This window comes from Homarus americanus, unplaced genomic scaffold, assembly GCF_018991925.1.
Source record: "Homarus americanus isolate GMGI-L3 unplaced genomic scaffold, GMGI_Hamer_2.0 scaffold36088, whole genome shotgun sequence".
Taxonomy (NCBI): domain Eukaryota; kingdom Metazoa; phylum Arthropoda; class Malacostraca; order Decapoda; family Nephropidae; genus Homarus; species Homarus americanus.
Window position 1 is genome coordinate 278,227 of NW_024714488.1, and position 27,954 is coordinate 306,180.

The 27,954-nt window shown below is 40.9% G+C and overlaps 1 protein-coding gene across 1 annotated transcript; it reads right to left on the reverse strand.

The window, feature by feature from the left end:
- Positions 1–280: 280 nt before the first annotated feature.
- On the reverse strand, positions 281–27,025 carry LOC121878892. The gene is made up of 5 exons (XM_042385332.1): positions 26,924–27,025; positions 4,459–4,634; positions 3,601–3,769; positions 1,272–1,420; positions 281–849 (listed from the first exon to the last, which is right to left on the reverse strand). The coding sequence occupies exons 3-5, from the start codon at positions 3,754–3,756 to the stop codon at positions 723–725; spliced, it is 432 nt and encodes a 143-aa protein (XP_042241266.1). The 5' UTR covers positions 3,757–3,769; positions 4,459–4,634; positions 26,924–27,025; the 3' UTR covers positions 281–722.
- Positions 27,026–27,954: the final 929 nt, after the last annotated feature.

Here is a 27,954-nt window from a genome sequence, read left to right on the forward strand (position 1 = left end):
ATCACTATTTATATTTTCTCTCTAGAACTCCAGCATCATCAAATCCAATTCCTGATATCCTCTAAGACAGTGGTGTCAAACTCAAAACCTTTCGAGGGCCAATTCTTATTTTAGTTACCCTCTTCAGGGCCAACACAAGTGCTATATCACATATTTGCAGGATTGAAGTTTACAGCTTCACACATTGCCTTGCCTGGCTTACCAGGAATACCTCATTTGGGTTTGTCTGATCTTAAGTATGTAAGATTCATTTTACTAAATAAACATGATTATATGCATTTTTTTCATAATTTCACGGGATGATAAATTTTACCGTCATCCTGCGGGCCACACCTGACACCCCTGCCCTAATCGACCTTCCATCCTCAACCCAAGACACCCGAATCACAAAAACACAAGGTTATTTTTTTTAGAGATAAACATTACTGCTGTAAATCTTAAGACACAAAAACATTCACTTGTGCTCCGTATATTTCACTGTATTTCATAATGACAAAATATTCAAAACAAAATCCTTCTAACCTTAGTATAGTAGTCCTAAACGTATAGTATATCCCTGGTAAAATTAAGAAGAAAATAAATTAAAAATAACGCGAAGTTTAGGGCCTACCATAAAGATTAAAAAAAAAAGAAGAAGAAATATATAACACAACTCCCACATTAGTAATAAAAGTCCGGTGGGTCGTGGAGGCGTACTTTTAAACCCAACGACAATTTTTTTTCTAAGACGTGAAGAGAAGCGACTGGAGGTATGGTAGGCAGTTCCTGATGACGAGATGAAAGCGACTCTCTATTGTACTGGAACAGCTAATTTCTTCATTCCTGGTGAAAAACTCAGCACCGCCAGTACTGTTGAGATATAAACAAGTTCCAATATGCAGCTGCGGATGTTGATGTATTCAGGCCCTAACAAATACATCGTAATTTTACAGCCTATAGAATCACAAATGTTTCCTAAGATGTTTCACTGAGGAGAAGTATATCCCCATAATCTATTTTCTATAAACATATTCTACTCTAGTAAAATGAGACATTATTTCATCGGCCAATAAGCTGCTGTAATAATATCAACATCATAATATAATAAAATTAATAATGTTAGGGTGATACTACTACTACGGCTACAATTATCTGTTCCTTAAGCTCTCACCCATGTCTAGAACCGTCTCCTTGACACACATACACATACACACACACACACACACACGCACGCACCTCAGATACCGCCCTGCCACACCGCCAAGCTACACGCGCCCACACCACTCACTTACCAGTCATGCGGGAGCCTACTGAAGTAAATTTGCAGTTCGCTCGTGCGGCCAGACTTACTCTTGAATTCCCGTTCTACAATTGGTATACAGCATTTTGTCCGGTAATAATCTGCCTCTCGAATACGTACCCATAAGTGCCGTTCGTCGAACTGTAGTGAAGAATACGGGGAATATATTAATGATGCATCAAGCAGTGTACTATGTTACAATACCAATTCTCTTGCTGTTTCTGCCGGAGAAACAAACACGTGTTGTGCTCGGGTGGTTTTGACCATACAAGGGTCACGAAGGAACAATGTAAGAAATTAAAACTGTTCCTCAGGATACTAACAGCTGGTTCAACAGTTGTTCAGCCAAAACAAACCTATTGGCAAGTGGCAAACACCATTCCCTGGCTCCTGGTATTTCTTCTACAACCTGCAGCCTTGTTTCTCCTAGTTGCGGCTACCTTCCTGCATCTAGACAGATATTTTTTTTTAAAGTTTTTATTATTCTGTTACCGGCGTTGTTGATGCTGTCATCTGTTATTATTCTTTACTAAGTTGTACTGTAGTGTTTTAGCATTTATTATTTCATATTATATGCGCTGCTGTTGATGATTATAATCTTCAATATAAGGTGTATTGTAATTTATAGGTAAAATTGCTGTGTTCTCATCCTATGGGTAACTGCTTATTGGTGGGTAATTTAGTTATTTTCTCTAAATAATGGAAGGTTGATTGAAGTTTTTCGTTATACACTTTCAAACGCTGGTACACATTTCTGACAACGAACTAATGACTATTACAGCTTTCAGTTGTGTCTTAGCACCTCAATACAGACGGTGACCCGCGGCCCAACACCCAAACGCGCTAGGATCAAGACGCGTCCGGCCTCCACCATCTTTACAAGCGAGTGTTGGAACCTTGATGCAGAAGTTCAACTCACACCACACTGCAAAACGTCTACAGGATTGTGTGGAGCCGCGTACAGCTCTCGAGAGGGTAATATGTGACTCCCGGAATCTTTGAATAAGCATAAGGCGACCAAGGTTCTCTGTGTCTATAAAGTAGAGAGTTCTCATTTAATCATAAGTAGTGGACTTCAAGACAGTTTTGAAGAAAGGTTCCAGGATTCGCAGCGAAAAATACCTCAAATTAGATTTCTGACAGAGGGGGACATTACTTCCTGGAATACTGTACCAAAAGACACGGTAATTAACATGAACTAACATCAGAAATGAAGTTCTGAAATGAATCTTGATATTTTTCTCAACCTTTCTTCCTGAGTGTTTTCTCGACACTCCAACAGGGAAATCCAAGCATCGATCCGTTTTGACATACAGCACAACTGAACACGAACTAATTATTGAAAGCAAAGATTGGCAGAAGTCCCACAAGTCAAAGAGTAAGTTGGTATTAGTATTATATATGTATTTGTATATAATATGCATTCTCAAATACCTGTTCATTTTAGTCCCGAGGAAGAAAATTTATATCCGACTTTTTAATTGTGGCTCTAAGTCGGAGTCTCGGGTGATATACGGTGGTAAATTCTGGCTCCTCGGGCATACACTCCTGCTAAAGTGTTTTACTGTCCATCAATAATTAAGGTATTGAAGCGTGCCATCTAGGATACTAACCACTAAAACACAATTCATACATCCCTTGAGTAACTAGTCGTTGACCTTATGATGAATTACTGCACTTGAACAGCTTAATAAGGCTTCCGAGGATGTATGCCAAATTGGTAATTAAAGTAGTACCATAACAATTAAAAGTTATTTGAGTTACACTATTGACGTTATAGTAATGGTTTTGATGCACTTAAACTACTGTACTAAGGTCTTTAAATACGAAACTATATCTTAAAAAACGAGACTAAGGTTTTAAACGTGTAATTTTTATCAAGTAATGAGAAAAATCTAAAACTGAAGTTGAAGACGTTTGAGTACATTTCATAAACACGTTCTCCTTCAGACACGGAATATATAAGATTATATTTTTTTACGTGTAATAATCATAAGAACAACTGACTACTGAAAGATGGGGTTATGGGTATTTTAATTGCGGTATGTTATAACTTCACCCGTACCTGTATTAGAGTTTAATTTGTACTGCACGATGAAGTTCCCGAGTTAACATATCAAAGTTCAGGTCCGTCAAGAAAATAAAACTTGTCCCTGGTGACTCTGGTCTTGTCGGTGGAGGAACTATAGAGAGAGAGAGAGAGAGAGAGAGAGAGAGAGAGAGTCATATAGCTATCCTCCCTGGTTACTACATATACAGCTGACACGTGTAGGGAGCTTCACTAGGGTGCTACTAACGCTGGTGGAGTAAGTGAGATATACCTGGCAAAGACCTGCGAGCAGTGTGTTGTACAAGAATTCGTTGTACACCACGGCATCCTCTAGTTGTGTACAGATCATGGACCACGCCTCCATCTTCACTTCTTCAAACTTCTTCCATTTCTCATTTATCACGTGATTGCGATTCGATGTCGCCATTTTACTCAGTTTGCTGGAGAGAAAGAGTTCTACTTTTAGAATGAGAGATATTCCAGGGTTACGGTCGTCACCGTCGTAGCTATTGGAGTTACCGCCATCATTAAAAAGAGGAGATAATTATATTTATACAAGACAGAGATTTGGGGAGAAAAACAGAGTGGCAGTCCCGTTCATTATTAAAGCAATGCATCGTGAGGCAGACATGTAGCTTCTTATATATGCAATCCTGCGTGAAGTAAGATGGCGGCCCTTGGGTTCAGCCCATCGGGGTTCACACCCTAATTCAGTTCTTATAGATATTAGTTATTTAAGTATACCAGCAACAGACTCCGTCAACACAATATAGCCAAACAGGGATAACTTTCTCTTTTTATTGATAGAACTTTATGGAAATTAATTTGACGTCACTTATCATGAGGTAGTCAAATTTGTTATGGTTAATTTAAATTAGTTTATCCATAAACCAATTCATTTGCATGATACTGTAAGTTTAACCCCTTAAGAATTATAGAATGAATTATAGCTTTGTAGATTTAAAGATTAAACCATTATAGTCAAACAGTTCCCTACATTGTGTTGAGATTATAAAAACTTTAAGCAAACTAATGACTTAACCCGGATTATAGAAGACTGAAAGTGCTAAAAGTAGAGGTGACAGGAACCTAACAGACGAATAGGTGCAACAATAACAAGAAAAACGACCTATTGTGGCGTCTTATGAACTGATGCTCCTTCTTATTGTACTCTTCCTTGATGGCCTGAACACCTTCTTGGTAGAGTGTCGCTTTCTTTATTTGGTACTCCTCCTCTCCTCTCTTAATCGTCTCCTTCACTTCGATTTTCTTCTGCTCCTCGATGAACGACACCAACTTTTCAATCTAAAACACAACGAAATATTACATGTATACCACAGTTTATTTTCTTCCGAGGGTCGGGCTAACATGATAAGCTCTTTAGCATTCTCAAGATCAAGTATCCGGACGCTGTGTATCACTCTGGGTAGGTATAGACTATATGGTACCAGATCATGATGGGGATATGCCTACAGGGGGATGTTGTAGGAGATAGCTGAGAAATCTTTTTTTTTTCTGTCCTACTGAATATCGCAAAGAGGCATCAGGAACCAAGACTATATCATCACATCCGCACTTAAGACTCATCATTTCAACAACAAACACGTTAGGTTAGGTTTGGTCACAGTGGACTATACTTACACATCACAGCGATCTCACTGGTCTACAAAAAATATTTTTTTTTCTGGCATGAAACCTTTTAACTGTTTTTTACTAACTTTAAGGTGCTGAATCTAAATCTGATCTCAGATTTGCTCCATCACGTAACGTGCCAGAATTTACTGAGCTACCAGAGATTGAGGATATAGACCGGAATTCACCTGTTTCTACTGATGAAGATGAAGAGACTGATCTTTTCAAGCCATCTGGTGAAGATTGTGAAAAGCCAACGTTGTTTACTCAGTCAGAATTGAATGATCTGCAGAGATCTAAATTTCACAAAACAGTCTGCTGAATTGTTAGCTTCCAGGCTTCAAGAGAAACGACTCTTAAACCTGGCACGAGTGTCTCCTTTATCGCAACAGAGAAGAGCAACTGCGGAAGTACTTTCATTCATATGACCAGCTTGTTTTTTGTAATGATGTAGAAGGACTTCTTCTCTCCATGGACTACCAGCATATGATAGTAAGGATTGGAGACTTTTATTGACAGTTCTAAAAGGAGCTTGAAATGTTGTTCTTCATAACGGAAACAAGTATGGTTCAATTCCAATCGGACATTCTGTACAAATTAAAGAAGAGTATGAAAACATTAAGACTGTTCTAGAGAGGTTGCAATACCACCAATGGACTAATGGAAACCTGCCAGCAAGAGGTACAAAATACCTTTTCTGCTACACACAACAGACATTGTGAAAAATCCACCAAGACAAGTGACCCGGTGACAAAATATCATTAACGATCCCTGGTTGCAGGAAAACATTGTCCTTCCTCCTCTGCACATAAAACTTGGTATCATGAAGCAATTCGTCAAGGCTCTTGATCATAGTGGAGAGTGTTTCAGATATATATGCTCAACCTTTCCAAGTCTTAGCGACGAGAAGAAAAAAGGCAGGGATTTTGATGGCCTCAAATAAGAACACTACTCAGAGATCCACACTTCCTTGCAACAATGACTGAGGCACAGGCAAGAACTTGGAATGCTTAATGTGGTGCGGAACTTCTTAGGGAACAAGAAAGCGGACAACTATCAAGAAATTGTGGAAGAGCTGCTCTTGAGTTTACAAGCACTTGGATGCAGAATGAGTATCAGGTTCACTACTTACACAGTCACTTGGACGAGTTTCCAGAAAATCTGGGAGAAGTGAGCGAGGAGCAAGGAGCGCTTTCATCAAGACATTAAAGTAATGGAAGAACGTTACCAAGGTCGATGGGACTCGAACATGATGGCGGACTACTGCTGGAGTTTGATGAGAGACATTCCAGAAGCTGTACATAAGAGATCGGCAAAAAGAGGAAGTTTATGTAACTGTAACTTGATCTTAATACTTGCACTATTTCTACCGTACATTAATTGTTTTTTTCACCCTTCAATGTTACATTTAAATATTATATGTGCATTAACTTTCCAATTTGATATTAACAATTTTGGTTATAGAAAAATACAAATTATAATGCTGAAAAAATTTATGTATACATGTTTAAACAGTCAATTTTGATCCAAAGTTTACGTTTCCCAGCAAAGTGCAATATGGTATATCTCAAAACCTGATGAGAGACAAAATCCAAAGTCATATTTGGATTCTGCACCCCAAATTTACTTAAAATCCGTTTCAAAACCTTGTGCCAGAAAAATTGTCTTGACCGGTGTTATTACTATCCGGGCAAAAACTCGAATGGTTATTGTTTACAGGTATCTTAGTACCCCTACCTCAGAAACACGGACATAAGACTGAGAGATGATCTTGTTAGCTGTAAGGCCAGACTCAGACTACTGTAGGTCTTAGGCCGTGTGTGTACAGCACTGATCAGGCACACGTACATGAGTATATTACCTTCAGGAGCTTCACTAGTTACCCGGTGGCCTCTGATAAACCTTTCCAAAAACAAAATGAGAAATATACAAGCCATTAAAATTAATTCAAGGAAGATTACAATCCTCGGCTGTCCTCGATCTCAGAACTCAATTGCTGTGTTTGGTGGACACTACTCATCATGGGGCAGGTTGAGGCAGGCATCTAGGCTGTATCACATCTCACGTGATTTTCAAGAGTGGAAATTCGTAAATAAAGATTATTTTCAGATACGAATTACGTTTCCGTGAATAATGCAAAAGAAATTAAACCGTCTCATTACGGAACTTTACTTAGGAGTAATTGTTCACCAGTCAATGAAATGTAGCATATCGTACAGCAACTGAACAAGGGTTTTGAGCTGCAACAATTATTTTAAAGTACAAGATATCCAACAGTGAATATATACAGATCCAAAAATACAAAATTCGAAATACCAAAACATCAATTAACCACAGATCTAATATATAAACCATAACGTGTGCATCTGTCTAAACATGAGTACAAAACATAGTAATCGTAATACAAGGGCTTCACAGTCATAATTCAAGGCAGGATTAAAATATCATCATAAGCGACAACCTAATCCTAAGAACATAAGAAAATAAGGAGTCTGCAATAGGCCGGTTGGCCTGTGCTAGCAGCTCCTGTCGAGTTACAACCACTTACAAAGTTGTAAGCTTGTTCCTCGTCCACCATCCTATTTGTGAACCAGTTTCTTCCTATCTCCCTCCTAAACCTAAACTTATTCAATTTAAATATGCTGATAACCACAAGGAAAACAGAAAACACGAAGTTCCCAAGCGGTTTCGTTAATTCACATCTTCAGGGGTGAGTACAGACTAAGGAGCAATACATAACATGGTATATATATATACAGAGGACGAGGACTCAGCAAAACTACAGGAAGATCTAAACAAATTTTTCGAATGGTCTGAAAAATGGCAGATGAAATTCAACGTCGACAAATGTAAAGTACTCAGTATAGGAGATGTAAACAGGAAACCAGATACCAGATGAACAACGATGCCATAGAAACCCGACTGCGAGAGATTTAGGAGTAATGATAAGTAGGAACCTTAAACCAAGTAAACAATGTGTTTTTGCTCGTAACAAGGCTAATAAAGTATTTGGGTTCATACAAAGAGTGTTAGTTACAAGACTAGCGAGGTCATCCTAAAACTGTATCTTGCTCTTGTGAGACCACACCTGGATTACGCAGTTCAGTTCTGGTCACCGCATTACAGAATGGATATAGAATCCTTGGAAAGAATTCAGAGGAGAATGACAAGACTAATCCCGGGCATTAGGAACCTTGAGCACAGAGACAGGCTAAACATCTTAATTTGCACTCCCTTGAGACGTAGAGCGAGGGCGACCTGATAGAGGTGTATAAGTGGAAGGCAGGGCTAAACAAAGGGACATTACAAAGGTACTCAAACTATCAACCAGGAGCGAACTCGTAATGGTTTTAAATTAGATAAATTTAGATTTAGGCGTGAAATCGGTAAACACTGGTTTGAAACAGAGTAGTGGATGAATGGAACAAGTTACAAATATCATCATTAACTCGAATGCGCTGAATAGCTTCAAACATAGGTTGGATGCTTATATGAGCAATAGGGGTTGGTGTAAACGGAACTGCCCAGTATGGGCCAAGAGGCCCACTGCAGTTTCCTCCATTCTTATGTTCTTAAGTCCACAATGGTCAGGCATTGGTAGTGACCTACTAATCATCAAAAGCACCGCAGCAGTCAGTCGTCAGGGGTAAGATACCAACCTTCTCACCTGATTACAAATCTTCTTAATTACGAAATTATCAGTTGGTACATACCATGTGCCAGGAATCCAATGCTCTGTTTGTTCATTTGAGGGATAATAAGCATTGCATTGACTGGAATATTGCCTCCTTAATATTACCTTGTAATTCAATTGACAGTAGGAACATTATAGAATCCAGTCTCATTCAACATACCGAATCCGTTAACACGAATTTGAGTAATGGTATGTACAAACTGGTTGATTTCGTAATTAAGAAGATTTGTAACCAGGTGAGAAGGTTGGGTCATCTTACCCCCTGACGACTGACTGCTGCGGTGCTGATGATTAGTAGGAATCCTGCTGACCATTGTGGACCTGATCTCACCCTCCTCTGTATATATATATATATATATATATATATATATATATATATATATATATATATATATATATATATATATATATATATATATACCATGTTATGTATTTCTCCTTAGTCTGTACTCACCCTGAAGATGTGAATTACACAGCGCTTGGGAACTTCGTGTTTCTTCTTCCTTGTGGTTATCAGCATATACCTAGATCACGCGCACCTACAGTGATTTACTTGCATATATATATATATTTCATTAGCCCAATAAAGCTTTATTGGGCTAATGAAATATATATGGATCCTCGTGTTTCGAAGCCGGATTTGGTAAAACGTTACTCTGACCACCTACGTGATATGGGTCGTCCCCATTAGAGGTTCACGACGCCATAAGCTCGTTGAACAGGCTTTGTGTGAAATATAACAGAGTCTATCATTGATTTTAGTATCCTGGTGGTCCAGTGGTCGCGTTCCTCGGTCACAGTCATGGGCTCGTGGGCCGTGGGTTCGAATCCTGGCGGGTTGAGGTGTTGATTGTATGTGTATATATATATATATATACAATTTGACAAAGATGCAAGTACTCATAATGTTGCCTCTGTGATTGGCAAAATAATCAGCTGCCAAGTGACACAGAAGTCGGTGCGACTTCACCCAGACAGAAAGCGTGTATCTGCGCCAGTCATTTATACAAAAAACAGATAATGAATTACATTATTAAAATTACACAATAAATATACAATAATATTTATATTGCAGTAATGCTAATTAAGTGAAAACACAAGACACTCACAGCTTGATCAAAAACAATGGCGTCATTTCCTATTTCATTCCCAGGCAACATTCTTGATCTCCAGTTTTTCAGTAATCGTTACAACAGCAATACACGGTGATCAGCGAGATATGTAATACAAAATAATATCAATCCAGTAGTCCGTTATCGTAACACAGGGAGGCTCCGTCTCTCAGTGACCAATCAGCGCTTTATTAATGTGACGTCACTATGTTTCTCCCATTTTCGAACGCGCGATTACATTGCTCTTGCTTCTAATAATAGCAAAATTTAAACGAGTGAAGTGTATTTCAGACTTGTAAAATTTATTTGTAAGTTTCATTTTTATTTAGCATACTTTGTCCTACATACTGTATATATGTCAAGAGGAATTCTTGGGGCTAAGGTAATATTTTAATTTTTTAATCGGTCTAAAATCATAGATCATGGCTAACAAATAGTTTGAAAAATTCTAGTAGTTGTTTCTTTAATGTGTAGACTTCACCAATGTTTTTCATTGAAGGCATGACATTGACTAATTGAATATTTTGGAGTTCTCTGGCAAATACCGAATGGAACGACCACTGACTAAAACTTTTTCGTACTTTATTTTTACGTAAACATGATCCAACCATCAGTTTGTATATAAATAATACATATCACCTTTATCAATTAACTGCTATTAAGTTATATTTGAGAGATAGCCTATGTTCACTTAATATTATTCCTGACAACACAGAATCACAGATACTGTATAAAAGTGTAATGTCAGCTGCGAGTAGAGTGTGTGGCTAACATAAGTTTTAATTCATTTACGAAATTCAACGTATATTTTATACTTACGGAACTAAATGGAATGTACGGATAACAAGAGATAAATGAATGAATAAATATAGAGTAAATAAATCGATAAATAAGAGTTGGTGTGAATAGAGGCAGTCAGAGCAGCCAGTGACCGCCTCTCCCTTGGCCGCCGCCCAGAAGCTGCCTGGTGATTGGCTGGCCGGCGACCACTCCGTGACATATCGGCATTACGGCGACAACACCTTGTGATGACGGCCTGCACGCCACCATGCTGCCGCGCCTCTCCCCTCCACGTCACCCCCCCCACCCACCCTCCACGTCACCAACAGTAGCATTCTAATTAACCAACCACAACCCAAAAAACCATCCTAAACAACCACTGATCACCACCACCAACCACCACTACCACCACCACCACCACCAGCCACAACCAACATCCAATACTTTATACCAACCAGGACAACCAAACATAACTCCTCTATTTAAATGACAGTTGTTTCTTCATACTGTACCTTACTTCTGTCTTATCTATCTGTCTGTCTGTCTGTCTCACTTCTCTATACATCTATCAATTATTTTTTTCAGCAGAAGACAATTATCATCACGACTTTTTTCCTCTCCTGGACATTTTCCTTGCAGGGAGGAGGAGGAGGAGGAGGAGGAGATATCTGCCCTTTGAGGTTAGTTTCCCGCAAGTCTGTCCTCAGGTGTTTTGCTGGGGGGAGGGGGGGGGGAGAGGGGTGGAGAGAGAGGGGGGGAGAGGGGGTGGGGGGAGAGAGAGAGGGGTGGGGGTAAGGAAGTTCTAAGTTACTATTTCTTTCCCTTCAGAAGTAATTGGCCAAGGATCCACAAATTTTTACCTTAATTTTTTGTATTAAGTTGTGTTAGGTTAGGTTAGGTTAGGGTGAAATGAGCTAGGGAGGTTAATAATAATCTTTATTTTATTATTATATCAAAGAGAAGATTTATTTTACCTCAATAAAATATAAAGGTTTACTTGAAGTGACACACACACACACACACACACACACACACACACACACACACACCTTCCTCATAGAATTTCCATGCGAGTCCAACACGATCATACACTTCCATTGGTTCGTTACATGTAGTTAATGCGAGACTGGATTCGTTTCATCTAATCTAACCCCCCCCCCCAGATAGTGTCAGGTGTAATAAATTGGAAGGGGGAGCTAATTTTCAGGTAATCCGTTTATTCTCACTATTAACCAACCAATGGGAGACGAGACGATGTACTGTATTCATCTGATAACATTCCGGGTGACAAGGGTATATGGTTGATTTGTGCTTCTTCAGTCTATCTATCAACTTATGTTTCACTCTCCCTTTGACGTTTTATTTTTCAACGGAACTTATAATCACATGGATGCTAACTTTATTTCACATTTCATGGATTCGCGTGACAGTGACCCATTTTAGAACACCCATTCCCATGACACCGAGCCATTTTCATAGCCATTTCTATGAGTGAACGTTTATCATACTTCTTTATAATAGAGTCGGGCTATTTGATTAATTTTCGTGCTTTTTCGTGATATAGTTTCCCTATTGTGGTCTTATTGGGATGATTGGGACAGAGAATGGACAAGTTCCCTTTATATTTTGTTGGGGGGGAGTCAGGGGGAGAGTCAGTAGTTTTAATCTCTTGCCAACATCTTACAGCCATTACAGTGAATCGGCCTGTTGACCAAGATGAGTTCGTGGGTTCGATGATTTAACCTTTTAAGTATACAGTGACGACCCCTTGAGTATGATGTCATTTAGCCCTAAGAATAAGACGGTCTATTCTCTTGAGGACGAGGATATTGTGGTCACAGGGATAAGTTGGATCATCTTCGAGACCAAGGGAGATGATATTTTACGTTTTCTATAACACAAAACATATTAGCCAAAATAACCTTAAACTGCCTACACCAATAAAATTATTGTTTGTCTAAGATCGTAATATCAGGTTAGGTTAGGTTTTGTTGTTTTTAATAAGAAATTCAAGGCAAAATAGCTTGTATAGTTACGTTAAACATTTGGTCTTTTTCGGATTAAAAAAATAAAAAAAGTCCCTCATCCGTCATGACAGACAGTGGAGATCTCTGAGCCTAGCCATTGATCGTGTCTAACACCAGGTACCGTTCAGTCTAAACTGGTGTCCGCTTAGCTTACTGTACTCTTACCTCTAACACTGCCGAGGTAATGATCACTCCGACAACCCCCCCCCCCACCCGACGAGGAGAAGCATCAAGTAGAGTTGTATCCTGTCCTGGTTCATCTGTCTCCCGTAGAGGCATCACCCGAGAGCATGAAGGGTGGCTGTGCACCCTCCGCCAGGCAGGTTGTCGTGGCAGCTTAGTTGTTTGGTGGACATCCTGCTCCACCGTCTCATTTCCCTCACTAATTGGGTTGCGAGGATTTAGGTGTAAACTTGGTGGTTGTGGCCAGCGGTGTGGTCACACGGTGGCGGCCGCGTCCTCTTTATGGCCTCCCCCACCACCGCTACAGCCTAGCGCACGCACACAAACAAAACATAGAAATACTCCAAGAATACTCAGTCTACTGACACTTGGAATAACAAACGTGGTTGTGTGTATTGTACTACAGTATTGAACTCTTCATAGACGTATAACAATTCATATTGTAGTGTGTTAATGTCGGAAATTCCCGGGGAAATAAAATTTGTTTTGACGTTTGCAATGCTGGACACCACTGGTCTTTATGGCCCGGGGTCGCGACTTTCTTGGTGTTGGCCAGCAGGCGACATTGTCCTCTGCTGGCTGGTGGCAGAGGGACCATAATGGCGTGCCAGCCGCCTTCCTGCTCTCTGGAAGTGTAAGTTTTCTGTTCACAAATATGTCCACAATGGGAAAAAGGCTGTTGTTAATGGTGTGGACGTCACTTGCTTTTAACTCACGAGAATGAATGTAAGAACTCGGAGTTAGCCTTACTGCGTGTGCGTGTGTGTGTGTGTGAACGTGCTTGCAGGCAGTTTGTGGACTGTGTCGACGTTTTCATTACCCAGGAGAGTTACGCAGGGGATCGAGGCCCCGGAGCGACATAAAGAAGCCGCCCTCAGTCACCCTCACACTACCAGGAATAACACGACGCTCGACCAGTGTCTCTCGCCTCACTTTCCTCCTTTGTTTACCTCGACTCATTTTTCGACAAAAACGTTTACGTTCAACACCATCATGACATCTTGTTAAAAGTGCACCTTTTGCCATACACACACACACACACACACACACACACACACACACACATATATATATATATATATATATATATATATATATATATATATATATATATATATATATATATATATATATATATATATATATATATATATATATATATATATATATATATATATATATATATATATATATATATATATATATATATATATATACTGTATATATATATTTTTTTTTCATGCGTTTTAGGGACACTTGCGTCATACCGATTTGATTTCAATATTATTTATTGTTAGAGAATTCAAACTGTTGTATACTGTACATAGATGCATTCAGGTCGATAAACAAAATGTAAACCAAAAAATATCATCAGTACTAACCTAACCTAACCTGTGTGGGTCAACAGAGGCAGTCAGAAACAGTGGTTCCCAACCTTTTTTCCTCGCCACCCCAATCATGCACCTCGAGTCATGACCGTGACCCCACTGGTCAGGTCAGACACATTTTTTCCCTGGTAGAGGAGAGGAAGAGGACGTGTTGTTCAAAATACTGTACAGGAAAAGACAGTTACAATTAATCGTTTTATTTACTTATACAATTTAGACAACAACAACAAAAATACTCCAAGCTAGATAGACAAAAATATCACCGTTCATATTTTATTCTAGTAATTAATTATTTTCAATTGACAAAAAGACAAATAATAATCTAAAATAACTTTGAACAAAATCAAAACTTGAAACGAAACTCATCACTACACACAAGCGTTCACCAGCAGTCAGGGAGCACGACACTGGACAGCAAGGCATCACTACTATTTTACGAGTGGTAGTTTCTTAAATAGGGATCATTGGCAGTTCTTTTATACTAGAATAATGACAATTTTTTTTATTAATAACAGACAAATGTGTTTAATCTGAGACCTCATAATTCTCCATTGATATTTATATAATAGAAACCCTCCCTTATCATAATTATTACTGATTAAAAACCTTGCCTAAGTCTAATCTATTGAACCTGATGAAGGGGGAACTATTATATACAGCAAAGGGGATGAAGACGACCAAGTACAGCAGTGCCGCCGTCCACACTGCCCCAAACAGACCTGTGTGACCCACTTTTTTCCACTGACGATAATGAGAATAGTTAAGTGTTTTGATAACTAGAGAGAGAGAGAGAGAGAGAGAGAGAGAGAGAGAGAGAGAGAGAGAGAAAGAGAGAGAGAGAGATTATCAAAATTAAGACGAAAAAAAAAAAGCCATAGTCCTTTGTAAACATCATCATGTACCCAAAACTATGCAGCACCGAGACTCAGCTGAGCATGAGAAAAACACCCTCATAGATCAGACCGTTCGTGTTAGCCAATCACAGGTCTCAGTGGCAGAGGACCTGAATACTATTGGTTACTGCTTGGACCAAGGAGCTTCAATGGCGCCGTCTTAGGATGATCACTTGATTATTTGGGTTAATGAACTTGGTTACGACTGGCGACTCCATGCTCAGGGGGGTCTAATCTCGGCAAGTTATTATCAATATTATTTCAATGACATTGTTACAGTTTTCTTGACTTTTAATGTTTTATATAAAGGTGTTAGTTATACGAGAAGTGTCACAGTTGCTTAAAGTATGATTGTAAAACTGGTTCACACACACACACACACACACACACACACACACACACACACACACACACACACACACACACCTCTCAATGCCTCACTTAACTAAGTATCCATAAAAAAGGGGGTAAAGCAGACGGTCGCCACTCACACCAGTAATCCAGCGTGAGAAACATCTGTCTGGACCCCACCTTGCCTGCCTCCAGTCCTTCCCTCTCCAGTTCCCTTAATCATTCTCTTCTCCTCTAGATTCCTCCAGGGTCTCCTCAGTTTCTCCCCCACTCTCCCCCCTACCAGACCTTAAGAGTTACACGATCAACACATTGATAAGCAAACAAATAATGAAGTTGTCAATCTCTCTCTCTCTACCTTCGTCCCAACATCCTCCCTCCGTGCCCAAGAACCATCCTCCCTCCCCAACATCCTCCCTCTCCAACATCCTCCCTCCCTCCAACATCCTCCCACCGTGCCCAAGAACCATCCTCCTCCCCAACATCCTCCCTCCCTCTCTCAACATCCTCCTCCCTCTCCAACATCCTCCGTGCCCAAGAACCATCCTCCCTCCCCAACATCCTCCCCATCCTCCCTCCAACATCCTCCCTCTCCAACATCCTCCCTCCGTGCCCAAGAACCATCCTCCCTCCCCCAACATCCTCCCCTCCCCAACATCCTCCCTCCCCAACATCCTCCCTCTCCAACATCCTCCTCCCTCCAACATCCTCCTCCCTCCTCCCTCCCCAACATCCTCCCTCTCCAACATCCTCCCTCCCTCTCCAACATCCTCCCACCGTGCCCAAGAACCATCCTCCCTCCCCAACATCCTCCCTCCACATCCCCCTGCCCAAGAACATCCTCCTCCCCAACATCCTCCCTCCCAACATCCTCCCTCCCTCCCAACATCCTCCTCCGTGCCCAAGAACCATCCTCCCTCCCCAACATCCTCCCTCTCCAACATCCTCCCTCCTCTCCAACATCCTCCCCCAAGAACCATCCTCCATCCTCCAATCCGTGCCCATCCATCCTCCCTCCCCAACATCCTCCCTCCTCCAACATCCTCCCTCCGTGCCTCCTCCCTCCCAACATCCTCCCTCTCCAACATCCTCCCTCCCCAACATCCCTCCCTCCAACATCCTCCCTCCTCCTCCTCCTCCAACATCCTCCCTCCGTGCCCAAGAACCATCCTCCCTCCCCAACATCCTCCCTCCCCTCTCCAACATCCTCCCACCGTGCCCAAGAACCATCCTCCCGCACCACCTTATTATGAGATGAAGGTGGCGATCAACACCCTGAAAGGCAAACAAATAATGAAGCTGTCTGTAGTCCCTTCCTTTCGAAGCCTGTCCCACCTCCTTCCACCTCTCCCTCTCTCTTAGCCTGGTCCTTCCTCCTTCCTTTCTTTCTTTCTCCTTCCTCCCCCCACTCCTAACTCCGTCCCCCCTCCCTGATCTCTCTTCCCCTCCCAAGGACTAAGATGAGGTCTCACGATCAACACACAGGAAGGCAAACGAGCGTGGTCACATTTACTCGCCCGACAGCACCCACAAAGACACCTCTTACATTTCCATACAAGACGAACACTTCTCATTAGGAGGATCCCTTTCACCACGATCACCTCCCGCTGAGAAAACCCATTTTTACTCACACACAGAAACTTTGCCCATCTCGCGCCCAATTTAAACTTGGATCTTTTCATCATCGCCGTCGGGGGATAACCAACTCACTCTCTAATTAAAATTCAGCCTTCTCACATTTTGCTTAATTAAATTTTTGTCATCACGGTGAGCCTTTTAATTGGTGGGGATTGTGAGAGCGAAGCGAGTGGGAGAGGGAGAGGGAAGGAGAGGGGGAAAGGTGTGTGTGTGTGTGTGTGTGTGTGAAGGTTGTAGGGGAAAGGTGTAGGAGGGACAATATGAGGGTTGTGGGGAGGGAAAGAAGGGGCGATGGGAGGGTTGTGAGTAGAGGAAGGTGGTGGGGGAGGGGGGAGAAAAAAGGTGGGAAGGGAAGTGATAGCTGGAGGAAGGGAGGTAATAGATGGATGGAAGAGAAGGGGGAGGTTACAGATGAAGGGAAGAAGAGGGAAGGAAGCTATAGATGGAGGGAAGAAGAGGGAAGGAAGCTATAGATAGAGGGAAGAGGAGGGAAGGAAGCTATAGATGGAGGGAAGAAGAGGGAAGGAAGCTATAGATGGAGGGAAGAGGAGAGATGGGGCTTTCCTTACAACAACGGAGATGTCGGAAACAAAAAAAATTGTGTCGTTGATATAATTGATTTTAAGCAAAGATTCAATACTCTAGGTCAGAATGGCTCCCAATCTTTTCCGTTCTGTGGCCCCCCGGACAGAATATGATAACTTCAGTGGCATCTACATCTTTCTTAGACGAAGCAAACAAAGCAACGCCACTCGAATGAACGTGTTGGATATGAAATTTTATTATATTATTATTAGTGGTGCCGGTATAGCTACAGGGACAGCATAAAATAGAGCTGCCCCACAAGAAAGCAGTATTGAAAAGGTTCCAAGTCATGGATATGTGAACAAATAAAAACCTCTGTTGCGTCTGCAGTAAATACATTGGATTATAATCTCACAAAAATAAAATCAACTCGACAACAACTCAGGTAATGGACGCGGTGCAGGCAAAAAGAACACCCAAGAAGTTTATTTAAAACTCACTGGGTTGGTTGAAATTGCATTTTTGCTGCCAATTGGGGTATTTAAATTTGATTAGTATTGATTAGCATCTTTAGCTCTTGTGGTTTAAATTCTGGCACTCTGCTATGTGGGTCAAGCCTTTATGAACTCACATGGTTCAAATTACCCCCTGGCCCCTGGCTGGGAACCATTGCTTCTAGGAGGATGGCTCACTCAATGTGAATTTTTTGATTCCCCATGACGGTAGCGCACCCAAGCGGCTGTTAAGTATAATACAAACTCTGTTTAACCCATCGTGCCTTACCTGATGTTGTGTGATAACACCAGATTACTCAATAAAATAATTTTATATAATTATAATGTGTAGGTAATTGACATCCAAATTTAGATATCTAGAAATAATGCCTTAAAGCAACACAGTGATTAATTTTTGTCAGGAAAAAGATGCCGATGTTGTGAAAAGTTCGCAATGTATGTACATATAATTGTAAATAATTCTCTATACTAAGACAAAAAATACAACGAGCTAACAAAATAAGCGTATTAATACGCTACGAAATGACCAAGATATTTAGAGAACTTATTTAGCGGGAAGAGGAAATTTATCTTACATATTAAGCTTTGCATAAATAGCAAATTTAATAAAATCTCACTGCGTAATAAAATTATTCGTTCACTATATAAAAACAATTATGATTTATAGTTTAGAAGATAATTCAAATTAGGCCTAAGACATTTTCCTGCAAATTACACGGGGGATAGCGCCTCCGCGTGACGCTGGTCAAGATGAGCCACAGACCTCATCAGGGAAAAGACGTGCACCATTAGCCTTCACCTAGTCTGGGTCGAGGAAAACCTACAAACCCTTAGATGTTCCAGTAACTTCTATTAGCTAAACAATACATCAAATCAGTTTATTTTTTAATTGTGCAGCTCAAGACTTGTTAGCCCACGTGGTCTGAGTCATTCTCCGTTTCCTCCATCTACAAGCTGAGGCACATCTATACTTGTTACAATTTCATTTCGGTTATCTAAACCTGACTGTGTTATCACTGGTACTAATATGCAAGGAGGAACAAGTGGGGGCAGCAGTGAGAAAAAGAAACCGAGATTTGGGAATTATACAGCGAGCTTACGATAAAAGGATAGATAAATGTTCCTTCAACTGTACTGTACATCTGGCGTACAGGCATGGAAACCTTAGCTTCACAAAGACTTAACATCCCTGGAAAAAGTGCAACAGCGGCTAGGATGATTCCAGAACTATATCATGTCGATTATGTAAGTAGACTGAGGGTCTTTGACTACTTGAGTGGCCATGCCGAGGGAAGGAGGCCAGGGGCTTCACTACAGCCCTTGGCAAAATTATTAAGAACAATGGCGGGATCCAGCACAGGCCACGACCTTCCCTTGGCATGACCACCTCAAGTGGGTGATCGTAAGAATGGAGGAAACTGCAGCGGGCCTATTGGCCGATACTGGGCAGTCCCATTTACACCCAACCCCTATTGCTCATATATCCACCCAACCCATGTTTGAAGCTATCCATTAGGTAAATAAGGTAAATATGTTTGTACTTAATTTCTTATTAAAATATTTCACTTACATATTAACCATTCAACTTACACGGTATTTAACACTAACTAACTGCAGGTTTAAATCTTTGTTTTTAATAGTTATATCTTTTTGTGTTTCTGGGTCGTTAGAATGGATGTTTCTCTATTTCCAAGTCAGGAATTATTTTCCTCTCAGTATTAAGTTTCTTAGTTTCCAATAGATTATGTAAGAAACCAAACTTTTATTTCATAAATTTTCGAAATTTGTTGATGCCTATACTTGTAGGCCTATTTGAGGTAACATCACACGACAGTTCATCTCGGGAAAATAATCTCTCTCGACAAACTTCTGCTCAGATTTATCATTGATTATATTATCCACAAAAAGAAAAGAAGAAAAGATGAGAATGATAAATGCGATTGACTGGACTAGCCTCGCTCACGTTGTTATGAACAGAACGTGTTTATTTAGGCCCGTCGTCTGACAGACCTATTAGATCTTGTTTACATGTCCAAGATTCTTGCACCGCACATACCACCCCCCCCCACTCCTCTCTCCCATCTTATCCAAACTCCGGTAACACTACGAGAAAAAAAAATACTCATTGTTCCAAATGGGCCAAGTACTCTCTCAACTTACGACAGCATCAACAACCAGTCCAACAATGCAGGAAAAAGTTACATTTACAGAAAACTGTAAAAGAAAAAGGAAAGAAGAAGAAAAAGGGAACTGTCAAACGTTTCTATACCGACCACAAACGGATGAACTCAAACTTCTTCACTCGAGACATGGCTAACCTATTGAACCTGCCAGACACGCGAGGCTTAACCGGAACCAAAGAAGACATCTGCTTCCACTCACTGCCACCCACACACAGAACAGGAGATACCACAGAGAGGAAGAGACGATAAAAACAAATTTGTAATATTATTTGTGATGACTCCCTCGAGAACCGTCCATCAAAGTAATGACTATGGACTCATCATTCCAATAGGTATACTGGATTGTAATTAGAAAAGGAATCAATTAATCACCCAGTAGAAGGTTATGTTTGTAACAAGTTTGTGTCCTCAATATTTTTTCCTGCATTGTATTTCCTGGGTTTATTGCGCTAGAGATTCACAAAGATGTCATTTTCACTGATCATATTAAAAGTGTTTACCCTGAAAATTATTTTATATAAAGTTTTTTTTGTAATGGGAAAACATACAAGTTACTTTGGCAGAGTTCTATCTCATTATTTTTAAAACTTCGTTAGAATAGTGTAATTATTAACCTAATTACGCGTTTAAAGACCTTCGTTGTTGAAGCGCAGTGATAACATTATAACAACATCAACGAGACAGAGTTGTGAAGAAGGACTTGGGTAAGGTGATGGGTTAAGCTGCACGGACGATAACAGGGGTTGGGGCTGCTGAAGTACCTGGAATGGGGAAGACTTGAGCTCTTGAAAGGAGTAGGAAGAAAAGAGTTGTATGATGGGTGTAGGAACGAGAGGTGCTGCAGGGGGAGGTGAGAGAAGGGGGGCGTATGAGAGAGAGGGAGGCAAGTGGGGGGGGGAGGGGGAGGGGGGGTAGAGTGTACAATGTACAGGGAGGACAGACCAAAGTGTCGCTCTGGAAACATTTCATCAAGCGGCTGTGATTTTTTTCTAAAGTCTGGTGCCAGGTGTGAGTTATGTCCCTCCTTCCCGGGGACTCCTGCTGTGTGCCCCCTCCCCCTCCTCCTCTTCCCTTCCCTACCCCGGCTTAAACATGACCCCTTCCCCAGCGTATGACTCCCCCTCTTCCCCACACGCATGACCCTCCCTCACCCTTCTTCCCATTTCCTCCTCTGTGACACACCAACTCTTCTCTCCTCCTCCTCCTCCTCCCCCTCCTTCTTCTCTATGCCCAACTTCAATGTCTGTTTTCTTTTCCATCTCCACCTCTCTTCCCCACCCTAACATACACTCAGCTTGTTGGGTCTCCCGCCATAGTGAGGAAGACTCACTTTTTCCGTGGGTTTTCCATCCCTGTTTCTGCACCAACAGAATACACATGAGGATCGTTCCTTTGTTCTTGGCCAGAATATCTTGATATTTGGCAGACATATCCCTTGTTCCTGTATTCCTAAGGCAGGGTATAGAACAAGGTTCCGTCACGGTGACAGTCAGTTCGTCAGTAATATTCTGGATACATAGTCTACTGTCGTGCCGTATTCAGATGGTTGACTTAATATTTTGTACAAATATTTTCTACATAATTTACATGTTTGTGACATTATGGGGGCGGTAGATGGTAACAGTAATAACAAAAAAGAGAATTGTATAATGTATCAAATATCACGTTATATCATGTAGCAGTTCCCCATAGTGGTGTACAGTGTATATTTGGTGTTTAATCAACTCCTCCAACATTTTTCAGTGGACTAATTTGAAACTTGCCACAACTGTAGCATGTATAATGGACACGTACATGTGGCATTATGGAGGTGGTAGATTAATTAGAAAAAAAAGAAAACAAAAGAAAAATGCTCCTTGAACTTCATTATTTTTCAGGTCGTATCATATAATACTTTCCGTGTGGATGTACAGCCTGTGTAATCAACTACTGCACCTTTTAGTATACATAAATTTGAAACATATCAGATATTTTATATACATATAACAGAGTCGTATACATCCAGTACACCGCGGCTAAGAAAGATGGAAATGTGTTCGGTGTTAAGAGGTAAGTACAGGTATGGTCTTTCCGCTAATGACCTGTAAGGTAAAATGTGACTTCTATCTATTAATTCTCTCACCACTACAATTATGCAATAACCTAACCTAACCTAACCTAACCTAACCTATCCTATCCTAACCTAACCTATCCTAACCTAACCTAACCTAACCTAACCTAACCTAACCTAACCTAACCTAACCTAACCTATCCTAACCTAACCTAACCTATATCGTATGACAATTTACATAGACAAGTATAGAGACAGATTTGGGGAATGAATTATATGGATAATTTTCACATAGGTCAAGAGGTCAAAAAGGTTAAGAGGTTACGAGGTCAAGAGGTTACGAGGCCAAGAAGTTTAGAGTTCAAGAGGCCAAGAGGTTAAGGGGTCAAGAAGTTTAGAGTTCAAGACGATTAAGAGGTCAAGAAGTTTAGAGTTCAAGAGGTTCAAGAGGTCAAGAGGTCAAGAGGTCAAGACGCCATTAGGTCAAGAGTTTAAGAAGTGTTTGTTTAAATTTGTCTTTCCTTGTACTGTTCTCGTCTCCTCCTCCTCCTCTTCTTCCTCCTCCTCCTCCTCCTCTTCTTCCTCTTCCTCCTCCTCCTCCTCCTCCTCCTCCATGTCCTCCTTCCCATTGCCTCTCTCTCTCGTCTTTCCGCATCTTCTTCTTTCTTCCGGCGACACATGATGCCCCAGAGAGATAAAGGAGAGACCTAGATAACCAGAAGAGACGGAGAGACAAATTTAAACGAGACAAAGTGAGATAGGTAAGGTAAGGTAAGGTAAGGTAAGGTAAGGTAAGGTAAGGTAAGGTAAGGTAAGGTAAGGTAAGGTAAGGTAAGGTAAGGTAAGGTAAGGTAAGGTAAGGTTAGGTTAGGTTAGGTTAGGTTAGGTTAATTACTGTGATCTTGGAACAAAATTGTGATGGTGATGACGCCGATTACTTGTGGCCAGCTATGAAGGCCCTCTCGTCCTGAGAGAGAGAGAGTGAATGTGGAGATAGAGATAGATAGATAGATAGATATATAGATAGATAGATTAGCTTTGATATGTAAGCTAAGGTATTAAGACAGAGTAGACATCAACACAGTGGAAACCTAAATTTAGTGGAAACATCAACAGAGGCAGCAAAAGTAACATCAATACAATAGAGGCAGCAACGGTAACATCAATACAACAGAGGCAGCAACGGTAACATCAATACAACAGAGGCAGCAAAAGTAACATCAATACAACAGAGGCAGCAACGGTAACATCAATACAACAGAGGCAGCAAAAGTAACATCAATACAACAGAGGCAGCAACGGTAACATCAATACAACAGGGCAGCAAAAAGTAACATCAATACAACAGAGGCAGCAAAAGTAACATCAATACAACAGAGAGCAGCAACGGTAACATCAATACAACAGAGGCAGCAAAAGTAACATCAATACAACAGAGGCAGCAAAAGTAACATCAATACAACAGAGGCAGCAAAAGTAACATCAATACAACAGAGGCAGCAACGGTAACATCAATACAACAGAGGCAGCAAAAGTAACATCAATACAACAGAGGCAGCAAAAGTAACATCAATACAACAGAGGCAGCAAAAGTAACATCAATACAACAGAGGCAGCAACGGTAACATCAATACAACAGAGGCAGCAAAAGTAACATCAATACAACAGAGGCGGCAACGGTAACATCAATACAACAAGGGCAGCAAAAGAAATGAAAAGCATCAATACAACAGAGGCAGCAACGGTAACATCAATACAACAGAGGCAGCAAAAGTAACATCAATACAACAGAGGCAGCAACGGTAACATCAATACAACAGAGGCAGCAAAAGTAACATCAATACAACAGAGGCAGCAACGGTAACATCAATACAACAGAGGCAGCAAAAGTAACATCAATACAACAGAGGCAGCAAAAGTAACATCAATACAACAGAGGCAGCAAAAGTAACATCAATACAACAGAGGCAGCAAAAGTAACATCAATACAACAGAGGCAGCAACAGTAACATCAATACAACAGAGGCAGCAAAAGTAACATCAATACAACAGAGGCAGCAAAAGTAACATCAATACAACAGAGGCAGCAAAAGTAACATCAATACAACAGAGGCAGCAACGGTAACATCAATACAACAGAGGCAGCAAAAGTAACATCAATACAACAGAGGCAGCAAAAGTAACATCAATACAACAGAGGCAGCAAAAGTAACATCAATACAACAGAGGCAGCAACAGTAACATCAACACAACAGAGGCAGTAACGGTAACATCAACACAACAGAGGCAGTAACATCAACACAACAGAGGCAGTAACAGAAACATCAACAGAGCAACATAGCGGAGGTAGTAACATAGCGTGATGGGATAATGCAAGTGAGTGGGTCAGATTAGGAAGGGCGCGGTCCCGAGCACTGCAGCAGAGCCCTTAAGACCGGGTAATCCCCGCGGCCTGCAGCTCGCCACCCATCAACCACCACACGCCTCCACACACCACCACATTACCACGCCCCCTGCGCCTCTCCTCTCCCCCCCCCTTCTGTCACTGCTTGATCATCATGCTCCCCCTCCCTCCTGTGCTGCTGATGCTACCACGCTCCTCTTGCCGCCATTATGGTACAGCGGTTCATTTTGTTGTGTATCATGGCTGTAACGCGGCGTTTAGGTGCGTCTCCTGGCCTAATGACGCCAGCATGAGTGTAATAATGTGGGTTAAATACCACGCTAATAAGGCCGGTAGGTTCACTCTTGATTGAATCTACCTATAATTATTGTTTGATCCCTATTTTTTTTGTTCGTATTATGAGAGGAAGATATTTTAAAGTAGATAATGGGTGAATCTTCGTCAGGGTGATGTGGTTGAGGAGAGGGCCAGTCAGCGTATGAGTGCTCGTGTTTGTCTCTGTACTGTACTGGATGGGATCTTTAGTCATAACTCCCGTATCATCTCCTTTTATGCATTTATTACTTCATAGACACAAGCAGAACTGACATAATTTTTTGTCTCCCGCTGTTCTCTGAGTTATCACAATACATTCGTCTCCTGTACTGTACTCACCTGTTATTATTGGAACACTTTCAGTATAACCCCAAAGCAACACTAATGTTAAGAGTCTTCGAGTGAAGTCACATCAGCTGATTTTTGTTGACACCGCCATGTTGTTACCCCTAATGTAACCGACACCGCCATGTTGTTACCCCTAATGGAACCGACACCGCCATGTTGTTACCCCTAATGTAACCGACACCGCCATGTTGTTACCCCTAATGTAACCGACACCGCCATGTTGTTACCCCTAATGTAAATGTAACCGACACCGCCATGTTGTTACCCCTAATGTAACCGACACCCTAATGTAACCGACACCGCCATGTTGTTACCCCTAATGGAAAAAGACACCGCCATGTTGTTAACCACCGCCATGTTGTTACCCCTAATGTAACCGACACCGCCATGTTGTTACCCCTAATGTAACCGACACCGCCATGTTGCTACCCCCTAATGGAACCGACACCGCCATGTTGCTACCCCCTAATGGAACCGACACCATACAGGGAGGTCACTTTTAATACAAGCCAAAGGGGCCGGTGACAGTAAACATATATCAACATCGATGGCATCTTTTAATTACTGATATATTAAAATAAAATAAAATAAATTAATTGTGTTCATATATTATACTTTATTCTGTAAGACATTTATATGAGATTTATTTGCCGAAGGAATGGTGTGTGTAGCCAGGTAGGTGAGTGTGTTGACCTCAGGTGTGTTGAAGTGTTTAAAAGCCCAGTGACCATCCGCCTCGATTTTGTGTTCGCCTCTCTGATAGGGCTGGTGTGTCCTGATGGGGGTTAGTGTACCTGATGGGGTTGTGAACACAAGTCATTTCTAATTAGCTTCGTTTCTCAATGATCTTAACCTCACAATGTAGTATATTTATGTAGACATTAATATAATAAAACACTAGATGAATTAATGGACAACTTTTCTTCTACTATTTCAGAAGCGTGTAATTATCGACTCGTGGTTGCAAGGTCCAACTTATAACCTAATTACTGAACAGTTCATATCAACGTACGACCCCCTTGTCCCGCCCCTTAATGTCCCCGCCTTAATTGGAGGTTTGCGATATAAATTTACCTGTTATATATTCGCGTAGATTAACCAGATTTTTTTTTCCTCTCCTCCAAAAGCGTATTAACCACGGCTAAAGACAATGTATCAGGGCAGGCCAGAGCGTTTAGAACCCAAAAGGTTAATGAAACATTTGCTTGTCGCCACGCGGGGTTCTCCTCTATCCACCACACGATATAATGTGGTCCTGTGTTAAGTACTTACAGTGTTTGTTTACGCCTCTAATCACCATGTGTTTACCTGGCCAAAAATGGCTGCTTTTTTGGCGGGAAGTGGTATGATTAGACGATGTAAGCGGACAACAAAATAGTTACGGTGAGAGGCCAGGCCGAGGAGCTCTGACAGGTCAACACAAGATTCAGTCTCGGTCTTTTTCATATTAAACTGTCTATAGTTCTTTCACCAGTCACAGATCACACTTACTGTATCTCAAACATTATTTATATATAACATAACCAAAGCCATAATATAAGTAAAGTTTATCTTACTTCTTTGTTTATGTTTCCGGGTCGTGATATTAGTCCTGTCCGCCACTTGGGGTACCAGCTCTTACAGTCTTCCGTGAAAGATTATGAAACTTGGCCTAATGATTCTGGAAAGATAATGAACATGAACACGTAGTATGAAATATGTAGATTGACTATATTTTTTTCATCCTTTAACTGATAAGACACACATATACGTTAAAAGTAACGCCCACAGGTTGGCACAACACTTTTGAGGGATAGTTTGTATAAAAATAATTAGGGTCGTTTTGAATAACATTCTAAAATTTCTTCGTTTCTAGAACTTTCACCTTTGTTGAAATTTTGGAATTTGGGTTCAACGTCGGGATGCTTGGTGATATAAGATCTAGTGTCTATATTTTTTTTTATTAAAAGAAAACTGGGTATATTCTCTTGCTATTATGAAGATAAGATGTCCACCATGTAAACAAACTTTTGGCGGGAAGATGTATGATTGGATGGTCACAGGGTAAATGACGTCTGTGATACTGTTTATATTAGTGATGCAAATAGGTTCTTTTAACTGAATAATAAAAAAAAATGGTTTCTAATGTGGGAAACTGTCTCGATAAAAGGTCATGAGGGCTATCAGTAGAAAGGAGGGCTGTCAATTATCAGCAATGGGGATAATTAAAGTATACCGTAAAGTGTGGAAAAAAGCCCATTGTAAACTAAGCTTTCATCACTGCCCTCAATTTCATTCACTTCCCCAATCGCAAAGTTAGATACCTGTACTCATTCACAGCTAGATAAATTTTTGAGTACCCTGGGCGCGCGAACCAACAACCCTGAAGACAGAAGGTGAGTAGCTGTATCCACTTGCCCACCGCACTCTACCAGTAATAAGGACTTCGATTAACCAAGAGGTAGAACAGGTGATGACGCTGATGTTAAGAGGGCAGGTAAATAATTATTATCGGATGCTACATATGCTATTAAGTCTAGCCTCAGGGGTGCTAACAGTCAGAGGGCACGCCAGCAAGCAGAACTGATGTTGGCAGTAGAAGTGGAAT